Source organism: Macrosteles quadrilineatus, unplaced genomic scaffold (assembly GCF_028750875.1).
Source record: "Macrosteles quadrilineatus isolate MER2022 unplaced genomic scaffold, UCM_ALF_1.0 Scaffold_4__1_contigs__length_99947679, whole genome shotgun sequence".
In the NCBI taxonomy this organism is placed as follows: Eukaryota; Metazoa; Arthropoda; class Insecta; order Hemiptera; family Cicadellidae; genus Macrosteles; species Macrosteles quadrilineatus.
This window is the reverse complement of record NW_026542597.1, coordinates 30,750,176-30,770,260: the sequence shown is the minus strand read 5'-3', so window position 1 is coordinate 30,770,260 and position 20,085 is coordinate 30,750,176. Positions and strand designations below refer to the sequence as shown.

At 35.5% G+C, this 20,085-nt stretch overlaps 1 protein-coding gene across 2 annotated transcripts; it reads left to right on the top strand.

Annotated features, from left to right (window-relative positions):
• The first annotated feature begins 521 nt into the window (after positions 1-521).
• Positions 522-11,270, top strand: LOC128993245 (uncharacterized). 2 transcript variants are annotated; one of them, XM_054417027.1, is made up of 4 exons: positions 522-691; positions 9,699-9,811; positions 10,398-10,672; positions 10,703-11,270. In XM_054417027.1, exons 2-4 carry the CDS (start codon positions 9,706-9,708, stop codon positions 11,159-11,161), a joined length of 840 nt encoding a protein of 279 aa, XP_054273002.1. In that variant the 5' UTR covers positions 522-691; positions 9,699-9,705; the 3' UTR covers positions 11,162-11,270. The 2 variants fall into 2 exon arrangements, with proteins under 2 accessions (XP_054273002.1, XP_054273000.1); XM_054417025.1 differs by having other exon boundaries at positions 10,398-11,270.
• The last annotated feature ends 8,815 nt before the right edge of the window (positions 11,271-20,085 follow it).

The window sequence follows — 20,085 nt, the reverse complement described above, 5'->3', positions numbered from 1 at the left end:
GTTGATGTTAGAGATACAGTATGTGCAGGTTGAGGTAACCAGAATACACAAAATAGAACAACCTCGATAACAGATGTAAATAAAATTAGATGACCTTGGCTATGCAAAGAGATATAAGTTACACGAAAGTGAGCATTTTTAAATTTTCAAAATAGAAAATATACCGTATAGGTACTAATCTAATACACTAAACAATCGTATCGTATAGAAGTTATTTTAATCCATGTTGTAATCTAATCCTGTTTTGGAAAATGTACTTAAATGAACTGCAATGAAATGAAAATTTGAAAAAGAACAGTTTTAAATTCTTCAAATACAACTGCGAGCTTTGATCAGTCGACTACAAATATATCACCATCACTATTGACTGTAAATAGTCAATGATAGGCCTACAACTTAACTTCGGTCCAGACCCCCTAAATGGTGTCTTGTTGAAAAAGCGAGCTGCTCTTATCTTATCTGTACACATCTCCATCGTGATTGTCGATGACACAATAATTAGTTATCAAGAGTCGGGCGGAAACTTGACACTTTCCATGTTTGCGAACCGTCGTCGTCTGCCGGTTCGTGTTCGTGTGTTAGTCAACAGTTATAGTGTACGAACTTGCCGCGGGAATTGACAGCAGCACTATCACCTGATAACGTGTCTACCTGAGAAATCAGCGAGAAGAATTCTTAAAGTTGCGCTTTTGTAAGTTTGTGTTTTTGTTGATAAAATTGTATTTACATTTACGCCAGTTGCAAACAAAATGTAGGGTTAGTCCATTGACTTGCTTGCATAGTAATCAAAATAGCATAATCATGTGCATGTTAAATCTTTGTTTAATGTTTTTCGCCCTTTGAGGAAAAATTAGCTTATACGAATGAATTAAGTGCCCAATTCTATTCAGAAAGTATACATGTTTTTTGTTTTTCAAACGTAATCTTTAGGCATCTTAAGCTTGCAATATTATTTATCCATCCTTGTTTTCATGTACAATTATAAGACACATTGTTTGTTGCTCAGTTGAAGACGATTTTGAGGTGAATGTTTCTTTCCAGTATGTAAAGGTTATACAATTTATTTCTTAATGAGCCGGTTTTGAAAATAATAAATACGACGTTCTATTTCGTAAACTATGGTTTGTTCTGGTATTACAAACAACTAATATTACTAACTTCTGCGATTATTATTCAAAGAGTACAAATAGTAAATAATTAAAAATTTTGTTGAAATCGACATATTTAAAAACAACCACGTAAAATTTACCTCGTGATCGTGATATATTACAAATTGAACATTTGATATAAAGTCGATGGTTGGGTATTTCAAGCTGAACGTGTAAGATGTCCATGTAGATTGTTGCGTTGCGAGTGCTTTATACTAAACATGTTCATTTTCATCCGACAAAATACAACTAGATCTTTTAATAAACAATCCTCATTTTGGACAGTAGCAAAACAAAACTTCTTCTCCCATTCATTGTCAACTTATCCTACTTTAAACAACACAGCCGTCATGTGCCGGCGTCATAGTTGCACAGTTATAACAGACGACCTTGTATTAATTAATTCTTAGGCGAGAACTACAACCACTTGGCTACACAAATATATTATCTATGTTCTGGTGTTGTTGTCACTCTGTAAATGCTTTCTTCATTTTACTTATCTATTAGTCGCTCAAACTATCACGGTTTAACCTAGTTTTGTGCGAGTCACAACTGTAAAAATTGTGAACATACCAGTATTTTGCAATTAAAATTCATATTTTGTGCAGTAACTATTATGTTATTGCAAACCATGCATGTAAATCTGATTCCTGAATTGGGTACAACTGGTACATAGCCTACATAGGCATATTCTATGTCCTCCTTCTGCTGAGTCCTTAGCTTTTCATCTCTGTGTTTTGTATCAGCTTTTTCGTCATACTGCAGCAAAAACAGCCGGTTTTAATGCATGCGTTGCGGGTCTTAGTAGCATTTTTACTCCCAAGAGAGTACAAGTGCTACTTTAGAACCGCAACGCATGCATTGAAAACGGCTGTTTTTACTCTCTAGGGAGTAAAAATGGTTTTTAGCCCCTAGGGTGTAAAAATAGCTGTCAACTCAGTTAATTGTAAATTTCAATTGTAAACAAAAGCGCGTTCCGAAAGTATGTATCGATTGTAGCTTATTGTTGCCTTATTGTAAATAGTTCGACATATCGATAGTATATTGTACACCAACACAATCGTAATATACGATACGATTGAATCACTTACACTAAACAGCTGATTGTTTCCTTCTACCCGGTCAATTGAAGATGGTGGCTAAACATGCTAATGTTCCTGAACATGCCTCTACGGTATAAGCTCTCAACATTCTAAAACTAATTTTCCTACAGTCACCCGACAAAGTTGGCTTCCTTGTACTGTTTATAGTACAGAAAGCTGCTAATTGCTGCATATTTATACTTTGCCGTACGGTTTATACTTTGCCGTACGGTTTATACTTTGCCGCACATCAGGATTCCAACGAAACAACACAAAACAGCGTGGTTCCATTATGCACGTAATCCATGTACGCTTGGAAATAGGTTGGCAACACTTAAAGATAATTATACTATGAGCAGCTGATTGACTATTATAACTACGATTTAACCTGTCATTTCGTGTTTATAGTTTCGGTATTTCTGAACTTTCTGGACTTTTCTTTTTACGTTTTTAAAACCTTCCTACGATCTTAATAAACAAGAAAATACCTTTTAAGCATTTTTTTAGGCGCGGAAACCACTTCAAATTACAAAAACATACGGAACTATATTCTCAAAACGCGGAGCACATTTCTTGCCGAGGAAAAATAGCGGAGTGATATGGACCGCGGGTACTACTTTCTCTAGGCCACCATTACAGGTGTTGCCAGCTGAACCTAAAAACGTGCTGCATTGTGTTTGAAAGACTAATTATTTATATGCTTTATAGTGACTGTAGGAAAAATATAATGTGTAACACGAGTGAAAAAGGCCTTTGCTGCACTCGAGATCATTCCACACTCGCCTGCGGCTCGTGCGTAAACATTGCTCTCGTGTGCAGCAAAGTGCCACTTTCACCACTATTTACACAAATAACTATTGTTTCTAATGATTGTGTGCTTTTTGTGCTCTTAACATATCAAAGCTTGCAGTGGATGGAGCAAGAATAAATGTTAGCTATTATTTAGAAGTTAAAATCGCATGTAAATAGACTAATTTACGGATTTTTAAAATAATTTTGTAAATACTTAAAGAAACAATTACGAAGTTTCAGTTCAGCCAATGCATAGTTTGAATCATTGTGAATATTTTACAGTTAATTTCAACTCGATAAACACTTAAATAATGCCAGGAGGTTCTTGTTTGTAAAACCATATTTACGTGGTAAACAGCTGGCGGGTAGAACCCTCTTAAATTTGAAAACAAGTTGTTAGTTTTGAGAGGTTATCTTTAAATTAAAACTATTTTAGTTTTGTTACATAGTTCGTTCAAATAATGGTGCAATATGACGAAAAAAATAGTACATCACACGGGCAAAAGTGTCTTTTCAACCCTCGCTCGTTTTCCGACCTCGGCTTCGCCTCGATTGTAAAACTTGTGCTCGGGTCGAAAAGAGTCACTTTAGGCCCCAGTGATAAAATATACTTAGTTCATACCCTTTATCACGCCAAGATATTTGCTCTTCTTGCTGCTTCAGCTGTTGTTTCTTGAATCAATTTCTTTACCAAAGTCCAACACGTCATGAACATTTAAAGTAAAAATCTATTATCTATTCCCCCACATAGTAGTGAGTTAATTTATGAATTATAATTGACTAGCTAATACTGAAGCTTGATTAAGCTTTAACAATACATACAGTATTTTGAAACTCCTTTAATGTAAATGCTTTAACTCTCTGGCGGGGTCGTCTGCTAGCCGGCGACGTGCGAGATGGCAGAAGTACAGTATTGGTCAACTTCTGTAGTGGCCTCATAAAACTAAAACTGCCAATACTTTTATGAATGAAACATGCATAAATGCATATATATTCTGAATCAGCATCAAACAGGGAACATTTTATACATAACTATGCATTTTTACAAGTATATGTTACAATAATTGACTTGACAACATTAGAACCTACCGCCTAGCTACAACCAAAGTGCGACATTTTACCCTGAAATATTACAATAAATTATTGAGCGGAGCAAAACGAAACTCTTTGGGATCGACTTCAATGCAAACTTTCTAACACTATTACCTACTTAATAACGGCTAAACATATTTTAGCCAAACTTACCAAGGTTGTTTCGACAAATGTGTGGTTTCAATTTTGATAATGCCTAATTTAAAAGTAACTAAAAGTTGTAAAATTTTAACTTTGGCCTAATGGGTTGCCAATAATAACCTTTAACAAATGACGTAAACATAAAAAAAACAAAGAATCTTAGCAGATAGAATAAAATGTTTAAAATCAAGCCAATAAACGACCTAAACACATATAAGGGATAAACATTCGGATTATGAAGACCACTGATCAAATAATACTGATAAAGTATTACATGCCATTTTAGCGAATTTCCATGTAGTAGCTATTACCGCAGGTGGAACGGTACGACCTAAAATTTACTTTTTAATTTTGATGTCTCCAGAGGCCAAAAACACAATTCGTTCAAATTTATATATATTTTATACAAATTTTTGCCCCATAAAACCCCCTGTAAAACCCCGTCCTTAGGTCTGATCATGCTGGTTCGCGAGCTCATTCAAGTTTATCCTGCCTTACACCTTCAAACCAAATTTCATCAAAATCGGACAAAAATTACTCAAGTTATCGCTTTCTCGGACACATATATAACTTGAGCGACAACAACAAAATATAAACAGAAAATCAAAACAAATTAAAGAAATCCGTGTGACAACGTAAACTTGGCTCAAAAAGCCACGTGACAGATGATGAGAAACGTATTCCAAACTCTATCGGAAAAAAAGTTATCATTACTTGTGTTACAGATATAAAATTTAAAAAAAATATGAATGGATTATACCACAGTTCAGTTTAGAAACAATTCCGATCTGACACCCAGTTAGCCTACCTATTTAATTATTTTTATTTATATACGAACAAACACCATTTTACATTGTACATTGCAATTTTTTACAGATGGCCAAAAAAAGATGACGTAATAATACATGCGTGTGACCATTACAGCTATCTACTACCTACACTTATAATTACGAAACAAAGTTTAGAAAATAAATATATAATAAATATCACAGCAAGTGGCAATAAAGACTAGTTAACATGCAGGAACAATAATAACAATAAATATTAACGAAGTTACATAGTTTTATAGGGTAACTTATAGCACTAGTGTTATATAGTCAATGCTTATAGTACAATCCTAGTGCTATACAAATAGGTAAACAACTAGCTGTGTGCCCGTTCTACGCACGGGGATCTTATTGTAGTCAGTTATTATTGAAAATTTTTTATTAAGAACAGAATTTGGTTTCCATATTTTCAGATATGCTGGCAAAACTATTATATATAAACCTTCGCAAATACAGTATCTGACTGTTTCAAGCCAAAACAAATGCTTCGAAATTAAATGTAACCTGGGTCGTGTTGGTCCATATGTTAAATCCAATGATTAAACTAAAAAATGCTTTATAGATCTATGAGGCATAGCCCTAATGTAGGCATATAATTGAAAGTTACATTCCACAATGGTTAAAGTATTTAAGGTACTACCTCAACCTCCCAATTTAACACTTTATTCGTGTTGACATTTTCATTATAAAGGTACTTTTGTCCTTTCCGTGAAACACTGAGAAATAAGGACATATTTGCTTTACTAACAGACATACACACAAAAATACAGAACTTAATTAGAGGATTTGCTACGGTTTAAGCATAACAAAGTACTTGTAAAATTAGTATCTGAAATATTATGTCATCAAATTTCATCATAACAATGTATATTTGCTTGGACCGATGATGACCCGAAATGACGGCTTACTATATGAAATGAAGTACTATAGACGATTGGCAATTTATAGTAAATATTACCAAAATAGGCCACGAACTATTGATACATAAACAACGTAAAGCGTTTAAACAATTCATTATGGTTTTCTGAATAAATGTTTTACTAAAATGCGTTATCGTTTTCTTAGCATAAACTAACATTTTGGAATCAAGAAAGAAAAAGCCAAAATTGTACAGTTAAGACATCAATCAAATTGAATACGCCTGTAATAATAAATAAGGTGCAACACCAACGATAACTAATTTTTAAAGTACAGTGATGTGTTTTTGGTACTTAAAAATGATTCTTACTACTACCAACAGTACCAACGGTTCTAAGGAATAGAACCGGTACCAAAAACCAACGTTCACAGTTGATACAGTAACTATAGTACAGCCGACCAATTATATGAGTTAATCAAGTCCCGAGGTTATTGATCTCTTGGTTTTGGATTTTCTCGTAAAACGTTTTAAAACGGCAATCAAAGTTATTTCCCATTAATTGCTTTATTTGTAAACAACTTTTAATGTAAACTTATCGGTGTCAGTTTGAAAAAAAAACAACCTCATACAAACAACTTTTTGTTATTTAATAGATAACGTACCTATTCTCTAAACAATGATTGGTAAAGGCTATCTAATAACATTAGAAGGAAATGTGACAAATATCACACAACGTTGGGTTTTTGGACGTTTGTAATTTTATTTCTTAAGTAGGTAGGCCGTGTATTCTAGGGAAAAGTACCGGTATCAAGGATCGCCGTCGAACAGTTTGTTATGAATAATTGGGTAGGCGTACGTACCCAAGAGATGGGCTATGGGCCTACTGGCTGTATGGTCCAGCGATTGCATCACACGGTGAGTAGGTACTATTGACTATATATATAGTCAATGGTAGGAACAGAAAATAACACATATTAGAAAAGCGAGTTTAGCATCATCCGTAAACCTCTGTTACAATCACCCACTGCAGTTGTGATTTTTTACTTTACACTTTACACAACCGCCATTGAAGCGCCGAATCAATGAGTGGAAACCATATTTCTAAGCCATTTGGCGACGATCATTATTAAATTTAAAGTTTCCCAGCCGTATACAACACTGATTCAAGGTCTTCTTTCTGGTTATCAAAACTCAAGAACAATTTATACACAAAGAATCTCTGGTTCCTGAACTGGATGATGCCTAGTTATTTAATTTCATTTACACGGTTACACTATTACACTATATTATTGCACTTTCGATTAATTAAATCGGTTATGTAAGAAAAACGTTTTTAATCACTTGGGATTTACATTCAAAACGTGATTGAAAAAGGTTGCGGTATTTGTAAACAACATTTGTAAACATATCAGTGACAGCTAGGAAAAATAATCTTGATCCGAACAGCTGTTCGTTATTTCATAGATGATTATGCAATAAAAATTGGACGAAAACTTGACATAAATCGCACAAAACTACATTTTTGAACGTTCGTAATATTATTTACAAAGTAGTGAGGCCATATTTTAATGGCTTAAGACAATCTCGCCAATCCAGTGAATACATTAAAATGACTTGGATCTTGTTAGGTACTCTCGTTTTCCAGGAGAAGATAGCGTAAAATGCCATCTTGAGTGTTACAGACAAAGGGACGGACAGACAGACAGACAGACAGAAATTGAGATAAGACTCGTTTCTGCTTATTTAATGTATAAGACGTAAAAATAACCTAAAAATATATAATTCTGAGCAATGTACAGACAAAACTCTAATTTTATTTATATAGATAAAAAAAATATTTGCCCACTTCTATGGTTTACTATGTTTTGGAAACCTAATTTTTGTTTAATCTTACGAAAGTTGGAATTTTACATCTAGACTCGTTCCTTGTGACTAGCGTACGGTATTCAGTGTAATCCATTTCAGATGACTGGTGTGGTGTGGTTGGCCAAAAAACGATCGCTATTATATCATATTTTTATGTATCTAACTACAACTATCTAACTATATTTTTATGTCTCTTCTATTTACAGTATAATTAATTGTGAATATCATCGACTATTTGGAAGACTATTTAAACATGCCTTCAATGAATGTGACACCTACACGTGAAATGATAATCAAGACGTTGACAAATATCATTACATGAATTTCCAATGATTTCATATACTAATAAAACAAAATCCACAGTAATGACTTCTTCTAAATGTTAATTTGTCAATCGACATTTTATAACAACTCTATTTTAACCTTAGCATTAAATTAATTGAGGGTGCCACCAACTGTTTGTTTAGATGATGTTTTGTACATCTGTTACTTAATGAAGCCAGCCGAGCGATTTGCTAGTTCAGTAAGTGATCTGGCATTCGGTCTTGCAGAATATAGTTTAAAATATTAAAAATATTTGCAAAGCCTTATTTCGTAAGTATTATTTGGCTGTCTAAATTCTGTACATTTAATAAACCATAAAAACACCTTCTTTAGATACTTTGCCCAAGTATAAAAGTCACAAGAATTGCCATTAGGCATTTTAAAGGCACAATATTACGTATGTATTAATTTACCAGTGCAGGTTCTGCAATAGAGTAAAAGGTTCTACTTTTTAAGTTGAAAATACATGAATCTTCCATTCCAAGATGGACTGTTGTACTTGTGGGGAACTTACAAATTTATTTTTGAGGAAAACGCCACGGTTTGTACTAGCCGGGGTTTATCCATTACATTTTAAATGAAAGTTTTATAAAAAATAAACCAATATGAACATGTTCCATTATTAACCATTATGGACGGCTTAGTTCTGAAGCCTCTTTTATATTGTCTATGCTCATGAATATAAATTAAGCTATAATTCTAAAATTAGATGGGCTAAAGTGCCAACAGAGCAGAGGGCACAACCATGAACATATCTCGCAGTCTCGGCAACACCTTGATCTTCTCTCGCGATCGCCACAACACCCGTTAACATCTCCTACAGTTTCGGCGACACCTTGTTGATTATCTCCTGCAATTGCCGCAACACTCGTGAAGATCTCTCGCAGTCTTGGTGATATCATCTTAATGTCTACTCCTCTTTCTTGATCTTGGCCATGACGCGGTGGCTGCAACTGACTGTGGCCATAGCGGCAGTCAGAGGGTTGTCACTGTGTCTGGAAACTGTTTTGAGAGGGAGGTGGAGCAATGCCAGAGGACTTACACTCTTTAAACCCCGAGGCACTTCAACAGACGTGGCGCTAGTCGCCACAGTCATATAGATTTGGACTTGGGTTCACTGAAATGTGTGAACTTGTGTGTAACTCAAATGTTGACATTTTTGGTTTGACGTAGACGGTTCACTCTGATAACTACCTCAGAGAACTACAACATACAGGACCTGGATACAGTTTGTTGCGCTTTGATCGCCACCACATTTCTGGCTTATTTTAGGAGGAGGTAGCCATGGGAGTATTGATTTATACATCAAGGAAGGAATTATGTATAATCAACATAATTTTCCAATCACATCTCCAGCGCAGCTGACAGCAACACTGTACACCCTTGACGACACAAGAATGTACAAGATCGCCCGTTATAGCAATTTTCTTACTATACACAGCAAACGGCACACAGTTATTGGATGCTCAGCCATATTCCATTACCCACCATTTAAAACTTTCCGGTCTCATTTATTGCATGTTTGTATAGTTTATTTCAATGATCTTTGAGAATAATGTGTCCCTAGACTGGACATGGAGCGGAGAGTGGTGTTGTTATTGGCCGTCTACACACTAGGAGTGAACGGAGGCGTAGACCACGCAGAGCTGAGGGGAGAACATCCCAAACAGGAACATATTGGTAAATATACAACAGTTCATGGAGTCATGACGATTCAGAGTAGATGCTCACAATTTTTGTCCACACCATTACCTAAATCATATTTTAAAACATTTAACCTAAAAAGCTACTCTGCAGTGTTGTTTTTTTTCCTCCAAAGTGTTGTTGACCATATGAAACAACTTTAGGATGTGTTATCAAATTTTTTTTTTAACATGCCTTAAAGTGAAACAATTTAGAAGAGCTTTCTTGTTATCTTTGTAAATAAGGTATGCATTTGAGGTTGGTCCAGTCGTTAGAGCTTATAAATTATGTCTTGGGTTCAAATCCGATCCACTTTTAATGGCTTTTTCTTTTAGCTATGATAACTCTATAACTCGTGGCCCTCAGCTGTAGGTCCACCTCTATACAAAAAGAAAGAAGGTCATCGAACCAACCAACTTTCTCTGTATTAAAGTCCTGCTTGCTCTAAAAAGCCAAAAGATGTTTAAAACTTACTTTTGAAATGTTTAGCGCAGATCACATTTTGCTAAACCTAAAAGGTGTGAAACAGTGGTTTGTTGCTGCAGTGCAGAATTTCTCTGGTGACAGTAGATATTTGTTACAGACAATGGGCAGTGCACCCCAGTCCCCTGTGACTTTGGAGTACCGCCCCCAGAATGTAAAAAGTTGTGTGACTCGCACAGCTACCAGACAATATGTCAGAAACCAGCAGACTTCTGTCTGTGTCGTCACATGGTGAATGGAAAGTGGAGACTGGTCAGTCCTGATGAGCTTGACGAAGAAGTTTTATCTGAGGAGATCATGAGACCTTCAGAAAAAGATAAAGTTGTGGATCAACCTCCAGAAAAGGTGGAATCCATCGATTATCCTTCAGAAAAGGTGGAATCCATCGATCATCCTTCAGAAAAGGCTGAATCCATCGATCATCCTTCAGAAAAGGCTGAATCCATCGATCATCCTTCAGAAGAGGCTAAAGTTCTTTATGAACCTCTACAACCCTCAGAAACTGAAGAACAGCCCTCAACTAAACCCGACGACGGAGTTGTGTCATTCCAAATATTTGCTGTGTTTCTTCCCATTAAACAGATGTTTTACGATTCATACAACGAAGCGGATTCCACTCCTGAGCCTGGAGATTTCCATGCTCTCGGATACGAACCTGTCAACGTCCACGAGGGAAGACTGTTCTGGGACTTCCGCTACATCCTGACAGGACTGATGCTCCTGATGATAAGTTTGGTGGTGTACGAGCTATTTATGTGTGCTAAGCAGGTTTACGGTCCTCGCCCTGATCTTGGACAATATGAAGAACCTGAGGTGAAAGTAAAGATTCCAATAACTGAAAAGGAAAAAATTCTGAATGTTTAATTCGTTTTATTGCTGGTGATTTTGAAACAGAACTTCTTTTGTGTACCATAAACCAAGAAAGATGTTACAATTTCAGTTTTAAAATAAAATGTATTTCACTCTGCTGGCATCATGATTTTAAAATATTTATCTTACATTCACTTAGGTTTAAGTCCCATATAGGGAATATTATCGAATTTCCCATATAGGGAATAAGCTATTACCGTAGGTCTAATGGTAAGACCTGGACCTGGGACCGATTTAGTTTTTCCTTTTGAGGTCCCTAGAGGCCAAAAACACCATCTTTTCAAATTCATATATATATGTGTGTGTGTGTCCGTTAGCATGATAACTAGAACAAAAATGATCCGATTTTGATGAAATTTGGTATAAACGTGTAAACCTACATTTATTCAAACGAGTTTGCGAACCAGCATGATCGGACCATATGGGAACGGGGTTTTATGGGGTAAAAATGTGGTTTTCCCATTGTTGACCCTAAAAACATAAAACTTTCCCAACCAATTTGTAGAGCTTAAAAAAGAAATAATTTAGTGTATTGAAGCATTGTTGTATGCCTAATGGTTACGGAGAAAATTCAAAAAAGTACAAATTTAAAATTCCCATGTTACAGTATTCTTATGGAGAAAATGAAAACTGTTGTAATTTACTTGTTTATGGATATATGTTGATAAAACTTGGCAAATTTATTTTTTTCATACTAAACTATTGACGTATGGTCAAAAAACACTTTTTACCTTCCTCGTAGCAGCAAACCTAAGCACTCGTTAAATCTAATGCTATTTAAGTTGGGAATAAATATGTCTTATTTATGGAAATATTTTAGTAAAAATGTAATCAGACAAGTGGAAATTCGCTTAGTCTGCAGGTTTGCTGCGGCGGGGGTATTTTGTCTCTAGTTCATGTACGTCGACACCGATCGCTGGTGTTAACAAAATTTTGTTTCTATTATTTTATGGTTCTTTTCATGATTTGTGCTGAACTGTTTGGTTATATAACTCTGAGACCAGTTATTGTTTATGATTAGATAGTTTTATTATTTGGTTAAACAAGCTTTTAAATGACTGAAACAACTAGAAACAAATTAATAGTTAATAAAACACAACCTCTACAGTGCAACGTACAGAACTAACAATAAAATTGGCTTCAGCTGTTCCATTAGGATGACAAATCTACTAAGGGAATGTGTTATATCAAACACACATACTTTCACCCATTAGCTTGTGAACAACTTTTATCATGGGTGGTGAGTAACAACTATCATATTTAATAGGGGAAATCACACAAGTTGCAACAACTTATGAACCACCATTTTTACAGAAATGGGGGTTGTACCGTACTTATATCAACTACTAGCAGAGTACCCATCCTTCGTACGGGATTGGCATATAAGTATAAAATGCTTATTGCAGTTATACTCAAGCTTTGGGTTTGCAATGGGGGAGGACACGATTTGATAAAATTTTCTTCTTTCAATTTACGGTATACCATAGTATTGTACACATCTACCATAGCCATAATGTTCTATCACTTTACCTAAACAATAGAGAAAAATAAATTATTAAAGATTCGTAAAATATCAAAAATCATTCATGAAATTAAAAACATATAGTAACTGTAAACAATCCTACTGTGACAGTTCTCATTGCATATTAGCGAATTTCCCATATAGGGAATAAGCTATTACCGTAGTACTCATGGTAAGACCTGGACGCGGGACCGATTTTTTTTTTCGTTTTGAGGTCCCTAGAGGCCAAAAACACCATCCGTTCAAATTCATATTGCGAGTCCCATGCCTCACTTTAAGATTTAGGTTTCCTAAATGTTACACTCGCTTAGCTTAGTGAAGAGGTGTTAGGTTAATGAGACATAAGACTGCTTAAGGGTGTTACTCAACGTGTAATGAACAAGAATTTAAATTTAGAAAAAACAACTAAAGTAACTAAGTGTTACAACAGCAAAAGAAAACTTAGAAAAGGCAAAAATCAACAATAATAAGATAAATAAATTTACAACGTTAAATTTACAAGAAAAGAAAATCAATTGAAAATATAAAAGAATTAGTTACTGACAAATTATATGACTTTTATGTTTGACAAAGTTTTAGTTAGATATTTTATTCTTTCTACATACTGTCTATTGTCCCAGAAGCACACACACCGATACACGCACTCCCAAACTCCCGATCTTCTTTCTCCGGTGGCCCGTGGTGATCTCCTCGATGTTTTCCTTCAGATCCTCCAGCTCCAAGAGTCTTGACCCCTCCATCTTCATCATTAGCCCTTCTCATTGGCTGATTACCGATAGGGTGTGTGGCTAATAGGTTAACGGTGTTTCTTGGAAGTCAGCCCTACCGGTCATCGCCTAGCTCACATCAGCTGGGAAAGGAATTTGTAAATCGATGCTCATGCTACTGTTCAACTCTGTTCACACCAACTGGTCGACTAAGTGTAATGTGAACAGAGTGTCTGCATAGATGAGCACCGTGGGTACGGGGTTAATCCCCTTTCTTACACCCCCCTGGTTAAAACGTCAACCTACCACCGGTTGACAATAAAAAAGAAAAAAAAAACAACTTAAGGAGATACGCGGAAACATCAATCGCGAAGGTGGGAATCGAACGGATATCTTGATGTGCGTTCCGACTCTTCTTCCCCCCTTCCTGCGACGCGACGCGATCTTGAGGATCGGCGCATTTTCTTGTTTCGCGACCCTTCCAGCGACGCGGTAGAATGAGCTGGTGGTGTATAGCTCATAGTCGCTCACGTCTTCTTTCGCCCCATCGAGTCTCCTTAAGTTAATTGATTGTTTCATTAATTTTGAACTATTTAAATTTTAGCTGTTTGTTAAGATGTTTTTATTTTTTTTATTTATTATTATAAATTATTTTTTTGATGTTGAGATTATTAATGGTTTATTCTGGTTAACACTTTGTTACATTAATAGTCTTTTTGAGGGGTTTGAGGTTTTGTGATTAGATTCATTTTAATATTGAGTATGTGGATGAAATATGCTGAAATAATGAGTAAGATTGTTAATATTACTATCCAGACTAATAAAATGTTTGATGAGATTTAGGGATCGATTGGGTTATTTTAGTGGCGCGACAGAATGATATGGAGTTACGATTTATGAGATTTCATTAAATTATTCCGGTCACGATATGCGTTGGAATTTCCGCGCCAGCTGATAAGAGTAGGTTGCCATATGAGAAGGATAGCGGCGAGCACAGCTGGGACGGCGACATGGGCAGCATCACGGCGTCGGGGTTGAATGGACTGCGAGTGCTGACTATGCGATGGCGATGAAGTCATGTCGTGTTGCGGTGACCTTGTACTTGCTGTTGGCTTCAGGGACTCTTTAACTGCTGAAACTTACTTAACAGTGGAATTATTACATGTTGTAATAGTTTTATTCACAAATGTTGGTAATTGGTAACATACAATTTTAATCGATTCATATGCTTTCCCTACTAAGACTATCTATCTACTTATTGTAATGAATATTTAGTTTGTTTGAAATGTATGTTACATGGAACTTAAAATATGACACTTGAATGATACTTGATGTTGTTAGACACATAAATACTATGTTCAAAATGGTATTTGGTTCACAATTACTTTATGACGACACTTTGTTATAAGAGTTTTGAACATAAATGTTTTATTTTAATTATTTATGAATTCTTGCGTGAAAGTCCTATCTTTCCTTAATAATCTAGAGAGTTGTAAAGACAATTTTTGTGTGAATAATTAAGGGTGATCAATCCTTAATTACTTCTCGTTGAGTGGAGTTTGTCCTTGTGCTGTAGACCAAACCAACTTGTATGTCACTGAATGTCACTAATTATCATTCATCCTACGCGCACTAGTAAAATCACTAAGTGTCCAACGTGTAAGTAAGTTGCTCGTTACAAGAACTAAAAATACAGTTACAATGGTAAACTTGATTACGAATGTCTGTGAGTGTCTGCGTGGCCACGCGATATTTTTGTATTAAAAGTCGACTTAACACTTGAGTTTTGTGTAGCTACACATTATTTACATAATATTTACACGAGTTTGCGGAAGTGCGTGTGCTTCGGGAATAGACGTACTAATTGTTTCTTAGAATACACATTGCTTACGTATGACTAACTAAACCTAAGTGAATACTAGCTAAGGTCAAAGCATATGAATCATATATGTATTGTGGTTATTTATTTTGTGTAGCAATAAATCAAAATCAGTTAAATAGCTAACTTGTGAAATATATTTATGAATTATTGTATGTTACCAAATTTATCTTATAAAATAAACATAGTATCTATTGACCTAACGTAACTAAATATTTTTATTTTACAAGTCTTGTTTGAAAAACTTTCATTCGGGAGACATGAATTACTTCTTTGACAAGTTTTCCATTTTTTAAGATTTCCACTAGATATGAGACTGGTGTAACTTGTTTTAATACAGTATATGGACCTTTGTAGCGGTAAGAAAATTTGGTTTGATTTTCCCTTAAATTTTTAGGGTACCATATGAGAACTTGGTCTCCTGGGTGTAAGATTAAGTCTCTCCTATTCCTATCGTAATACATTTTTTGTTTCTTTTGTTCACTAGCTATGATAGAAGGTATTGTGTCCCTGATTTCATTTACAATTCTTAAGTTTTCTAACAGATCTTTTTCTACATTTGGATTTACAAACAAAGTATCACTTGGAAAGCTTGGCTCAAAGCCTAAAAATAAGTACGAAGGTTTGTACTTGGTTGTCTGGTGTTTACTATTATTGTAAGCAAAAAGTACATAGTCAATGTATTGTGACCATGCGTTTGGTTTTTCAGCTACATAATGAGAAATCATATTTATCAACGTGTTGTTAAAGTTTTCTACTTGACCATTTACTTGTGGTGTGAAAGCACTACTTAGAATTTGGCATGTACCTATTGCTGTGGTTAAGTCACGAATCAAATTGTTGTTAAATTCAGTACCTCTATCTGATTGTATAATAGAAGGTGTTCCATAAGTACAAATTAGTTTTAAGAGACATTTTACAATTGATTTACCATCTGCAACTACAAGTGGGAAAGCAAATGCAAATCGACTACAGGCATCAGTTACTGTTAAAATGTATTTATATCTATTGCTAGGATTTAATGGACCAATTATATCAAGTTGGATTCGTTCAAATATTTTGTTAGTGGGAGGGATAGGATTAAGGAAGCCATACTTCTTCTTCGGAGAGTTCTTTCTTTTCTGACAACTTTCGCAGGTTTTCACGTAGTTTTCGACATCTGTTGACATACCAATCCAATGATATCTTTCTTTGATTTTTCCGAGAGTCTTGAATGTACTTAGATGTCCTCCTGATAACGGTGAATTGTGGTACTCCTGAAGGATGTTGTTGACGAGTTTTCGTGGTATTGCTATAACATGTCTGTGAGGATCAAAATCGTTGTACATTCGGTAGAGTACACCATTCTCCGTCTTGTAATACGTGGCCATTTTCCTGTACTTTTGTTCCACAAGATCAGGATTTTCCAAAGCAAGTAAGATGCATTTTAGGTCATCGTCCTGAGCTTGCAATTTCTTCAAGTCCACGAGATGAAGGGCACTTACTGAAGTAAGGTTGAAAGTGAAATCCTCTTCTATAGTCTTGTCAACCGGATTTCTGCTTAAGAAATCAGGCAAGACTAAGGATTTACCTGCCTTGTGAGTAATTTCCAGGTCGTAGTCACATATTAAATTCGAGAGTCTGGTGAGTCTAGACGAAGCTCCTTTAAATGATTTATAATATTGCAATGCAGAATGATCAGTGAAAACCTTTACTTTTCTTCCGAATAAAAATTCTCTCCATTTTACCAATGCATAGACTAAGGATAAGAATTCTTTTTCTGAAACGCTGTAGTTAACTTCATTTGGTTTTAGTTTTCTACTTAAATACTGAATAGGATGTTCTGTAGATGTTTCTGGATCATACTGGGTCATTACTGCTCCTATAGCATAATTTGATGCGTCTGTGTACACTCTGGTCTCTCTGTGTTCTACGAAGTGGCTGAGAAGTGGCGGTGAGGTGAGAATCGTCTTGAGCTCCTGGAATGAAGTCTCACAGTCGTTTGTCCATTGAAACTTCTTCGTTGCGTTGAATTCCTTTATGAGTGTTGTTAAGGGCATGGCTATTTTTGCAAAGTTTTTAACAAATCTACGGAAGTAATTTGCAGCTCCAAGAAACGATCTTACTTGTTTAATGGTAGTTGGGGGTTTAAATTTAATTATGGATTCTATATTTGTTTTTAATGGCAAACAGCCTTTAGAACTTACTTCATGTCCAAGTATGTTTATTTTATCGTACATGAATTGACACTTTTTTGAGTTTAACTTTAGGTTAACATTGTTTAGCTCTTGTAAAATAATTTCTATGTTTTCCAACTGTTCGTCAAATGTTTTTCCTAACACGGTGATGTCATCAATGAATGGTATGCATCTGCTATACAAATGTTTTGATAAAATTCTAGTTATGGCTCTTTGGAAAGCTACTGTAGCAATGGATAGCCCTTGTGGCATTCTTCTAAACTGATACTTTCCCGTTTGGGTGATAACGGTTAAATATTTTCTGTCTTCTGGGGCTATCTCTAACTGAAAGAAAGCGTTTTTCAAATCTAAGTGGGTAAAATAAGTCATTTCAGATAAACAAGACAAGACCAAATCTACTGAGACTATGGGGAAATTTTGTTGTTCTAAACATTTGTTAACTGATCTCAAATCAGATATTACACGCGATGAGCTGTCAGAGTTGGTTATTACGAACATTGGGCTGGCGAACTCTGTGTATTCGGGCGATTCTTCGAGTATACCTGCCTTTGTTAGTTTTTCGATTTCTTCTTGAAGGATTTTGCGTTCTTTTAGGCTTTGCCTATAAGGAGGATGATATACTGGTTTAGCATCTGATTTTAGGTTAAGTTTAACTGGTGGTAGTTTAGCTGGACCTAAATCTTCTGTCTTGTTAGTAAACATGTGGCTAAATTTAAATAATATTGCTGCTAACTTATTATGCTGATTGACTGTCAATTTTGGATTTATGTCAAGTGGGTTGCCATTTCTGTCAAGTGCAATTGTTTTAGAAGGATGAAGTGGTTTTATTTTAGGTGGATGTGTGCATGTTCTTGTTTTTACTCCGGCATTTGGTTTTAAATAACCTAATATTACGTTTTGTTTTAACCATTTTGGAGATTTACTTGCATTGTAAGCGTAAATAAACTTTTGTGAATTTTCGTTTTCTGATGAGATATAAAAGTGGAGCTTCTTTTTGTCTCGGAAATTTAAATCTATATCAAGTTCGTATTGATGATGTTCTGGCAAGATTTCCATTAATTTGTAGTGTTGTTGGGGAGCAATAACTGTGTCCGTAGGAACTTTAATTTCAACCATGTCATTACTAGACTCCGCTATAGTTGTTAGAACAAACGGTTTTAAATTAAGTAACCAAGATTTGTCCATTGTGATGCAATGAACTTTATCTTTATTCGTTAGTCTGATTTCCTGTTTCTTAAAATCCAATTCCATGCAGTTTTGGAATAAAAACCAATTTCCCAAGATTACGTCAGTTGCCAAATCTTCAATTACGTAAAAGTCGGTTGGATACACGGAGCCATTAATTGTTATTGGTAGTAAAAGTTTTCCTAATACTTTGACTGGTTGGTCGTTAGCAGCTACAATTAAGGGTAAGTTATCTGTTTGTAAGGATAGGTTATTTACAATTGATGATTTAATCAGGCAATAGTTGCAACCAGTATCTAAGGTAGCTGAATAAGTCTGTCCATTTTCTGGTATATCAATATTTAGTGTCAATGTAGGGAATGTTTTTGTTTGCTTAACATTAAAAAATAAGTCATAAATATCCGATAGTGTGCATTTAGATTGTCTTTTATCACATTTAATTAGGGTTCTCAAATTTAGGTGTTTAGAACTTTGTTGGAAAACTTCTTTGTCAATTTGATTCTGGAGGGTTGTTGCTTCGCTAGCAGTTAAACAAACTCCTGCAGTTGATGCATCCACGTGTCTATCCGTAGAGGTTCCTGGAAGTGATGTACTCGTACTGAAGCTGTTGCTGTCATCCGATGTTGAAGGTCGTGAAGAGTTAACAGATGTACGTGCCACATCTTGAGTCTTGGGCTGATCAGCTGTGCGGTGCTGTGACGTCAGTTGCTGAGTCGGTGTTCCTAGGCAGCAGTGGGTCGACGCTTGTGACGTAGGCGTTTGTTGTGGTGCGTTATCTTCTCCATCAGCTGGCTGCAAGGTCGTCTTAGGTTCAGCCGTAGCTGTAGGAATGATGTTGGTCTGGTTCTCGAGTTGTGTGTGTTGAATATTTCTTGATGTTATTGTGGTTCTTGGAGGAAGTGATTTAGTTATTGGGGTTACTTTAACTTTATGTTTTACACGAAACGAATCCTCAATTGTTGGAAAGTTGTATTGGTATTGAGGGCTTAATGGTGAAAATATATTACATTTTGAATTATTGGATGCTTCTAAGATTGATGATTTGTTGAAATGTGGGAAACGTTTAGTTGTGTTCCAGAAATATCTCGTTTGTATTTGTTTATCTTGGGAAGCCAAATATCTATTTTGTGGTAGTTGACTTCCCTGCTTTAGAAGTTTTTTGGAAACTGTTCCCTTTTAGCAGGACGCCTAAAGCATTGGTCAATGGTGTGGTTATTTCTTTTGCAATATGCACAAAATTTGGAAGGTGTATTTGAGTATTTTGGATTCCTACGGTTAGCTCTAGCATTGTACCAACAATTTTCTGTGGCGTGATTGTTTTTGTTACATATGTGACAAAAGAGTGGAGTGTTTTGTGATCGGTGTGGTGATCTATAATTTAATCTGGTTCTTGGGATAGGTTGTCTGTTGGAGTGATGTGAATTGTGAGGTGAAGAGCTTCTCGATAA

What these genes read in the sequence shown, in the direction of transcription:
- LOC128993245 (XM_054417025.1), top strand. Translation starts at nt 9,706, where the DNA reads ATGGAGCGGAGAGTGGTGTTGTTATTGGCCGTCTACACACTAGGAGTG. An exon ending in TCCCAAACAGGAACATATTG is followed by an intron (nt 9,812 to 10,397) that starts GTAAATATACAA and finishes TATTTGTTACAG; the next exon opens with ACAATGGGCAGTGCACCCCA.